The sequence below is a fragment of the Odontomachus brunneus genome, unplaced genomic scaffold (genome assembly GCF_010583005.1).
Source record: "Odontomachus brunneus isolate Ranch 3 - 2012 unplaced genomic scaffold, Obru_v1 Obru_scaffold_062, whole genome shotgun sequence".
NCBI lineage: Eukaryota > Metazoa > Arthropoda > Insecta > Hymenoptera > Formicidae > Odontomachus > Odontomachus brunneus.
Window position 1 is genome coordinate 314740 of NW_022639512.1, and position 10434 is coordinate 325173.

Consider the following 10434-nt stretch of genomic DNA (forward strand, 5'->3'; position numbering starts at 1 on the left):
CCCCCTCTCTCGTTCTTTCTCTCTCTTTTTCGGATCTTTCAATGGAATTATCGCAAAAACGCGATGACGTTTCGCTGATCGGCGCGATGGATCCTTCACGAGAAACCGATCATCGGCGCGATGGATCCTTCACGAGAAACCGATCATCGGCGCGAACACGATGTCAACCTCGTGACGATTCGCGGACTTCGGGAAACAGCTAAAACTATATGTATAGTATATAAGTGTTAGTCGTAGAAAGAGTCGATTGTGTGGTTTGTTTACGTACGAAATTTGTGTTGATCGGAGCGCGGAAGAAAAACCGATGCGCCCCACTACGTTCTGCCTCTAACTTATAAAAAAATTATTGAAAAATTCTTAGTTCTTTCTCCCCCTCCTTCTTCCTTTTTTTCTTTTTCTTTCTTTATCTTCTTTTTCTTTTTTTTTTTTTAGAAAGATCTCAGTATGACAAACGTGGTCCATCATATATGTATATTCATATGTTAGTGCTAAGATTCTCGAGGGTGTCCAATAGACTTATACTCACGACGTGCTATTGACGTATGCGAGAATCCTCCTTTTTCAAGTCGCGTAACCGACGTCGCGTGCAATTATGTAGTATAATGTACAAACAGCAATATGCGATAGCAATAATACATATTATTAAGTTAGAAACGTGTGCACTTGTGTGCGCATCGCCTATCTCGTAGCTATAAATCGATTATTTCGTCCAAAGACTCTTGCGTTGCGTCGAAAAGTTAACACCGTTGCTGAATTAATCGTGGAATCAATTTTAGTGATTGTATCAGTTGGTAGGTGTATATCAATTGGTCACGAGAACGAAAATAAAGCGAGACCAACGAAACGCGCGACGGATTTTTAATGAAAATCTCCGAGCAATGAAAAAAATTTTTAGTTATCAATAAAATCGTTCTCTTCGTTGTCAATCATTGGTTTAGCGCGAATCAAACGCGAAGAGAGGAATGGACAACAATTCGACGTGTAATTCTTAATCCTTCTTAACGCACCTGCGGTCGAGACTTCTAAAAATCGAGAATACAAACTCGTGAATCCATTTAACGCGAAGCCCTCCACAAGTAATTAGCCAATTAATGAAACGTACTGTTGTACAAAGAGAGAATCAGGTGATGCGAGCGCGTTAAAAAACTAGATTTACATGTCGACATTATAACGCTCCTTGTTCGTTCATATTCCCTTTGACTTCGCGCCAATTATCTCATGAATACATCTCTGTATCGTTCCTTTACATTAACAATTACCAAACAAGTCCTGCAAATTTCGTTGTAACGCTTATCCATTGCAACTTTTCCACCTAACTTGACTTCCCGAATTTTTTCGGATTTCTCTTTCTTCTGTCTTTCGTTTTCGTGAAAAATTATTATATATGAATTTTGTCCCTATATAATCTTATATAATTATATGTAATTATATAGGATGTTTCAATAAAAAGCAATCTTCTAGAGGCATATAGATCAGATGAAAAAATATATATAATAATTCTATAAGTTTATATAAAATTTTATTCTACAACTCCTGCTCAGATACTCGCCTCCAAAATTAGAATTTGAAAAACATTTCTCGAAAATAACTTTTATATATTGCTTAATTGATTTTGATAATTTTTTTTATTATTTTTGTATTAAGCGAAGGTCGTTAAGATAATTTGATACATTTTTAATGTTATGTCAGGGAGCCGAGAAGAACAAACTACTTTTAAAATGTATCACCAAAATGATACAAAGATTATCAAAACCTGTCCAGCAATATAAGCTACTTTTAACAAATACTTTTTAAATCTTCTTTTAGGAAGCAAATATATCTCAATAGGAGTGTGTTATAAGAAAAAATTTTATATGAATTTATAGGGTTATTTTCAACTGATTTATAAATACCTTTAAGAGACTGCTCACTTTCCTTAAAACATCCTATATATGTCTATGGCAAGAAAAGTGTTATTGTACAAATGCAATCGAAGCAAATGTTCATGATGTCAACGTTTAATGGGGAGGAATAAGATCATTTCTTCCTTTTTTTATTTGACAGCATATTTGTCCATATAAACGTATATAATTATATATATGATTATATATGTGATCATACAGACACAAAATTCATATATAGGAGTCATAAAATTATATGTTATTTATATAAAATTTTATATAATTATATAAAATTCTATATAATTATATATAATTATTTCCCCCCAAGTTTTCAATAAGTACCAACTAATAATAACATTATATTAATGTTATAATTTCCCACTCAACAAGATAAATGCAATATAACACGCGTTGTATGTAACAGTTACATCGTTGAATGGGAAATTATAACAATGGCCACGTTCAACAGAGGAAATCGTTTTGCAACTATTGCAAAATTCGTGAATCCTATTGATATACACTTCTAATCCTGGCTGAATCTAATAGCATATTCACAATCAGATTCACAAATTTGACAACAAGTAACTTTCTTCCCTGAACGTAGTAATTGATGTAACGTTACTGTTGGTCCGAATTCGCCGATCTGCCGAATCGTTTGTATTCGCAACGAGATCTCTGTGCTTTTCTTGTTGCCATCTTTCGGTATCGAAGTAAGATACGGAGAAAAAAGAATAGCCAAAGAAAAGTGCGGCGATCGACCGTGGAAAAGTCGAGAACACGAACTGCTGCATCTGTCAGCCCTATTCGTGCCTGCCCTTTCGCTCAGCTCAATTCGACCATGGGGCTATATCCCTCACAAGCGATACGAGAACTCGCAAAGGACTTCGCGATTATATCTAGCCTATCGCGCGTGAACAGAGGGTTCTCGTTCTTCGTTCTCGAAAAATTATTATCATTTTGTCGTGGGTGATACTCTCTAACGAGCTTCTCCACCATTCTGTTGATCCTTCGACCGGCGACCACACTCGCCGGATTCGCCCGAAGGGATAAGCAACTCGTGGGTTTTGCCGAAATATGTGACACCGACGATAACTTCCGAGACTCGCAAATTTATACAGTCGGATGATGTAACAATAACTATCCGGTAATTATCTTTGGATAATCCTCAATACTATCATGTATCTTTTCCATTCTCTTTGTTTATCTTCGGATATTCTTAGATATGCGGATGTCTGATAATATCCAGCACGTGGGAATACGCGACAGATAATCGAATGGATATTCGTAGTCGTCGATGTTCATCGTTCCTCAGAATTTCTCGAAATCACGGGAACTAGCGGCCAAGCGTGACCGTCGCCGGCTTCGAAGTATCTCTCGTCTTGCAACCTCGGACAAAGGGTGAATCCGCGTGGCGGGTAAAACTTAAACTAACTCACTGTGGCCATACTCTGGATTCCTTACAATCGACATATATCGCGACTCGCTATATATATAAATATATATATATATATATATATATATATATATATATATATATATGTGTCTTCATTAATGTATATTTAACGTATATATGTATATGTATGTATGTATGTATATATGTGTATATATAATATATATATGTACGTAAGTATAGGTATAACAACAGTCAATTATATAAAATTGCGGCAGTGTGCTTTGACGTATAATAATTAATGTTAATCACGTATTTTCTCTCTCTTTCATTCCGTCTTTCTCTCTCTTTCTCTCGCTCTCTTCCTTTCTCTTCTTTCTATTCTTTAATACGTATAATCGATTCATTATTAGAATCAGGACGGCGAGGAACACTGGATACCGTTTTCGTGTCTGTGTTTATGTCCTTTGTGACGTAAATGTGCGCCGATCGAATAATCATATCGAAAAGTCGCGACAATACGGAACGTATTAGTGAAATTTTACGCATTTTGTAAATTGAACAAATTCCAGAGCATAAATAATGTTAGCAAAAATTATCTTACTAAATTATCTTACTAATGACACGAACGTCGCTCGGCCAATTACGATAACTTTCGATTTCTTTAATAACGTAAAGACGTTAATCCATCGCATGATAAAGCGATAAGCAGCTATGACTCAGGTTTCACATTCGTTTTATTCTGCATTTTATTCACGAAGATTACTCAATTCCTTTATGAACGCGATTAGAGACGATAGGAACTATGTGATATCTCAATCTGACGAATTGATCGAACTTGAGAATGTATCTAGGACGCGCTCCACGATTGTAGTGTCAAACAAGCGAAATATAACGAATAATAACGAATTGCACTCAGTCAGCAAGTAATTTGTCACATGGAATTTCTTATGTATTTTTTGTGTGGTTATATATTTTTGCGTAGAGTTCCGAAAATTCGAAATTTCTTCATCACTTTCATTCTTTATTTTTTGTGACGATCACATAAGATTTAATATATTGTGAAGGAGATTCAACGCAAGACATAATTTGATTTAATCCTATATTTTTCATGTTGAAACTCAATGAACATTTACTAACCGTAACATTACATCAATATTATAATTTCCCACTAAAAAATATAAGTGTAATATAATATATGTTGTACATAATAGTTACATTGTTAAGTGAAAAATCATAACATTGATGTAATATTACTATTAGTGTTTATTGGGAGTATTATCAATCTTACACTGAGAAAAAAATACTTGAAAATTTATTTGGGATATAAAGCTTATCTCATAGAAATAAATTTCACATTTGCACAATATACGTACAATATGATATTACATTTACATTCCTGAGTGGGAAATTATAACATTAATATAATATTATGGTTAATGTTTACTAGGTTTTAGCATGAAAAATATTGTATTAAATCGAATTGCGTGGAATCTCATATATATTAAATCTCATGTATGACTGTCACAAAAAGTAAAGAATGAGAGTAATGAAAAAATTCCGATATAAAGTTATATTTACTGTGAAATAAGTCTTATATCTTATTTCACAGAAATAAACTATATCTCACAAATAAATTTTGAAATACTTTTTCTCTCTCTCTCTCTCCCTCTCTCTCTCTCTCCCTCTCTCTCTCTCTCCCTCTCTCTCTCTCTCCCTCTCTCTCTCTCTCCCTCTCTCTCTCTCTCTCTATCCCTCTTTCTTAGTGTTCTTTCCACAAATAGTTTCATTATTTAAGCAATACATGTGTCTATGAAAATTTATTAAGATTAAGGATTTTTCTTATTTTACGCAACTTTTCTCTAATTAGGTGCATAATATTAAAAGTAAAAATTGATACAATTCTTTCTTTATTCTTAAATACGAGACATAAATACGACAGAAAATCACTAGTCTCTATATTTTAAATTAGATAATATCTGTATATACAAAGAAAATTAATTCTCTTGAAATTTAAGAATGACCAGAATGGGAAACTCTGGATAATAAAAAAATGTTTACATTTTTTAATTAAACATAAAAAAATAATATCTAATTAAGTATAAAAAAGTCACAATTTGACCCATGTGACAAGAAATGGTTTCTTTCTTTTTATAAACCAGTGTTATTAGAGCAGAATCCGCGTAATCCAGAAGTTCAATATAAGAGGCGGGCTGAAAAATAACGTCCTAAAAACAATGAGTATTCTTCACGCTTCGAATTTTAAATATACCGTTCAAATATTTTTCGACTTTTACGGGAGTCTTGTGGTCTTTCTGCTTTCATGTAACATTAAAATTACGTTTTCGCAAGCACGACTCTAGCCCGAGCGGTTCGATCAGAAATTCAGAGTTTCGAAGAATTAACGAAATGGCGAATGTCCTGTTTTTGCGAATTCTATCAATTTCCCGTTTCTTTTTTGATCAACTGGGAGAATCCACCTGCGTAAACGGAGCAAAACCGAAAGAGAAGCACTCCGGTACCCGGCGTTCGCTCGCTGCGTACGCACATCGAATGACAGTCACACGGTTTTGGAGTAAAATGTAGAGTATTGCGTATGGTGATTCGTTATAATGTGTGTGTGTGTGTGTGTATATATACATATGCATTTATATATACGTACATACATACATACATATATATATATATATATATATATATATATATATATATATATATATATATATATATATATATATATATATATATATATATATGTATATATATTTATGTACGTATATGTATTTATTTCTATGCATGTGTGTATGTGCACACTGCTATACAATAAGTCTCTGTTTCGCGCAGATAGCACAATGAAAACATCACTTCCCCCTTCTCTTCCTCCTATTCCTCCTCCTTTCTTTTCAACCACGCGACCTATCGTTTGCTCAAAATAACCTTTAAGTACCTCGCGTCTTAGTGACGCTAACTGTGCGAAAAGAAGAGATTTACAGATGTGTATCTATATATTTATACCTGCGTGTTTATACAAATTACAGTGCCTTCTTTCTGACGTTTTCTTTTCCTTTCTTCATTCACTCTGATCGCCGAACGAAGTCGCAAACGAGATCGAGTAGCGATGATAAAAACGGCGACAGCGCGATAGTTATTACAGCGATGATTATGGCGATGATGATATCGCGCTCGCTCGCGGCTTCGTTCCGGATCGTGGTGCGTAAGTCGTCGTCGCACGATTCTTCTCAACGACGGCCGTCCAAAAAAAAAACGTTTTTCCTCTCACCTTCCCTCCCTTTATTTCGTCTTTCTTAATTTCGTTAATTTACTTTAGACAATTCGCACATTCGTTTTCTCTCCCGCTCTCACTCACTCATTCACTCACTCATTCGCTCGCATTCTCTTTCTCTCTTTCGCGATCGTCATTTTACAAGTTTAGACGTATAATAATACTGGCTCTCTATTTTTTTACTCGTTTTACGTTTCCCTCTCTCTCTCTCTCTCTCTCTCTCTCTCTCTCTCTCTCTCTCTTTCTCTCTCTGCTTTTTCTTTAAAAGTATAGTTAATTAATCATAGCATTTCTCTCTTTACTCGTAATTATTATCGTTTTCGGTGAATTCCTCCCGCGCAGCAGCCACGTCTCCCCAACCGTTCCCGTGACCCAATCTCGGGCAATCGATTGTCCGGTCAGTATTGATAGAGCAGTCGGTCAGTAGATCGGCCAGCCGACACTGTATCAATACCTGCGGCGCGACATATCCGAGCGATTGCGCCTTACACGCGTTCCTATTGTCGACACGCGGAAACGCCGACCGTCGTGTCTTCGCATCTCCCCGACATATGTATACGCATCTTTATATATATATATATATTATGTATATCGTCTAGTTAAGTTTGTTAGTTTGTCAGTTTTTGTTTGTTTGTCAATTTGTTTGTTTGTTTGTTTGTTATTCATGTAACTCCAGCTTCTTCCTGTATACGAGGGCTAGCTATTGACGCTACAAGTAATAGTTTTTTTATCAAAAGCACACGTAATATCGTGACTAGTCTACGTATGTATATATAATATGTATATATAGTATATCGCATATATAAACTGATTATTATGTATGTCACGTGCGCCGCCTCCTCCTCGTTGACTGGTTCGCTGCGTGCTGGCGCCCGCGTTCTGTGTGTTCTGTGTGCCGTGTGGGTCATATTGATGACGACAGTGAATCTGACGGCGAAGATCGCGACGATGCGGAAGCATCTCGTCCATCCCTACTCTCCCCTTTCTTCTTTCCCTTTTTTCTCGTCTATATAGCAACTCCTGAAAGAGGACGACTTTTACTTTTGGTTGTGCACAAGATAGGCGTTTGGGACCGTGTTTGTTCTTCGATGGACAGACCGAAACTAGTACTCGGAGAAGCTCTCGCGACGTGTGAAGGACTGAACGTGTTCGGTTGCTTCGGTTGTCTCTCTTTCTCTCTTTCTCTCTTTCTCTCTTTCTCTCTCTCTCTCTCTCTCTCTCTCTCTCTCTCTCTCTCTCTCCAGCATCGACTTTTCAGCCTGGTAGAAACTGTATTTTCAAAATTATAGTGTTTGTTCATGTCAACCGGTTATGGAAAGGACATTCGTGTCTTTTTCGAATCCGGATTTGCTCTTCTGCGATGAGTGCAGAACAACATCTCGGCTGCTCGAGATCATACCGATACTGCTACCATTTGACGTAATTGTATGCAACATTCAACTCGTGAAAGTGTCTCCCAGAAGCCAACTTCAATCAGAATTTGATGAATGTAAGGCTCGAGGAAAAAATTCGCCAGCGTTGATTTTCATTTCGCTACTCATAATAGCTTTTCGGGAAATCCTCTGTGCCACTGCAATCTGGTAACACTGATCGTGCTTAGAGCATCTTTCGAGCTCTGTTTCCTCTCTTCTCTTTCTTTAAACTTTAACAAATCCCCGCGCAAGCAAGCATGACTAACGCACTCCTTCAGAATCATAATCGATCCTAATTCTCGCTAGAAATGCTCAACAACCATCTCTACTCGAGTATCAACAACGCAAACCGCGAAGAATCTCGCTCAGATCGCTTTCGAATGCTTTCCTTGCCACAAACACATTTGGAAACTAAAACGATTGAGCCCTAAAATTCGGTCCTACGGAAATTATCTACTACGCTGCTTTGCGCGATTGAGTTTGGTTCTCCGTCTGCATGAGCGATGGCTTACATGCAAGATCACGAAGCAGTCCTCAGTCTCCGACGTACGTTCGTTTGTTCATTTTTGTTTTACCAAGGAACAGTCGACATCCTTGCGGCTATTCCGTTTGGCTAATGTGTCTTGGGCACATGCTGGTGTCGGTCGTCGTCGCTCGCCTCGACGTCGCCCTCGACGCCCTTCTCGCCTTCTTCAGGGTGCTGGGGATTGCCCTCTTCGGTGTCGACGCTACTCGTCGGCGTCACTTGCTCAATACCGGCGCTACCGCCGACGCCGATGCTGATGCCGCTCGACACGCTCGTCGTCGTCGTCGTCATTGTCGTCGTCGTTGTGTCGTCGCTCTTCTCGAATCCCAGACCCCCCAAGAGACTCTTGTTAATTGGCTCCGGTGAGGCCTCCGATTCCTCGCTGCTAGGTGAACCGGGAGACGAGACTATCACCTGCGTGAACAAAATGGACCCACCGTCAAGGTGCGTCGATTAGTCGAGCACGACGCTCCAGATCGCTTGAAACTTACATAGATATCCTCTGATGTGTCATGGAGGGACAGATTTCTCGTTTTGAACTCTTCAATTTAGCCAATAATGGTGTTATGAATTTTCCGCGAGTCTCGAATTGCTCGTGATTCTACAGAATCGCTCTTCATACCTTGTTCCTTTTTTTATTCTTGAGAGATAATTTCCCGCAATTTTTACCAATTGTTTGCAATTTTCTGGCTCTATTCTCCGTGTGCGCGAACGCCTTATCATTCTTCACAAGAGCAATTTCGCTCAATAATTATCATTGAACCTCCATTATACACTCATATTAATTATACATTACATCCGCGCGCCAATTACACTAGGCAACAAACTGCAAATTTTGTCAACTACACGAATGCAAAATCTTCCTCGATGTATTTTTACCTGTGGAATACGAATCCGGTATCCAAATTTGGCTAGCATATTATGATTTTTAGAAAAATGGCGTCAAAGATGCAAAAACATTTTTAAGTGTTTTCGTACTGGCAGAAAATTTTTTTTCTAAATTTCACTAAAGCTACAAAACCATCATTTTTTAGCTTTAAATTTTTTTCGTTTTGGTGTGATTATTCGTTTCAGAGATACAGCTAATATTAAAAACAATCGTTGCGCGCATGTAGCATCAGTATCATTATTCCGTACAATTTTTCTCCAATAAGTGCGAATAGTTACTTTCAACATATTTTTGACCTTTAAACACAAACCCGTTAACCAAATCTTGCTATGATTTTACAATTTTGAAGTAATAAAAACAAATATGTGTCAAATACGACCATAACATTAGTTAATAAATAAAATGTTTTCTGTAACATGGACCACATATGAAAAAGAATAGTTCTATACACACTTACACTACACTTTTATATTGTAAAATCGATTTTCCTTCTCATATCACTTTTACGTTGCAAGATGGATTTATAGTTTTCACTCTTATATATGAGAAAGAATATATATACCTATACAGCACTAATCTTCAAAGGACGTTCTAAAGACGTTTTAAGAACATTCATACATCCTGAGAACGTCCCAGAACATTCCCCGAAGATTGTATGTGATCTGGGTATACAAAGATATATAAAACTTCTTTTATATACATATGTGTATATATATATATATACAGGGTGACCCATTTTAACTTAGGCAGCAAAATAACTCGAAAAATAAGCACACTACGAAAAAATGTTTAGAATCAAAATTTCGTCATTTCGAGGGGGACGTACAATGACGTTAAAATTAGCCCCCCCACCCCACCCCCTGGGCGGTGAGGGGGGGCAAGTTTGAAATCTTAAATGGGAACCCCTATTTTTTATTTCATATTCGGAATCTTTGGCTAAAAACACATACAATTTGTCTGAAACATTTTTCTCGATTCATGATAGATGGCGCTGTAATCGACGAAATTCAATTTCTTCGATTTCTCTTACTGAGAACCCATGCTTACGATTCTG

General features: G+C 37.1%; 1 protein-coding gene across 1 annotated transcript in view; it reads right to left on the reverse strand.

Annotated features, from left to right (window-relative positions):
- Positions 1-4971: 4971 nt before the first annotated feature.
- Positions 4972-10434, reverse strand: part of LOC116846262 (rho GTPase-activating protein 100F) — a 59907-nt gene continuing 54444 nt past the window's right edge. Inside the window, exon 20 of the mRNA XM_032819871.1 lies at positions 4972-8905. Within this exon, the coding sequence (XP_032675762.1) occupies positions 8579-8905 (327 nt within the window). The 3' untranslated portion in view covers positions 4972-8578. The remainder of the gene's footprint in view (positions 8906-10434) is intronic.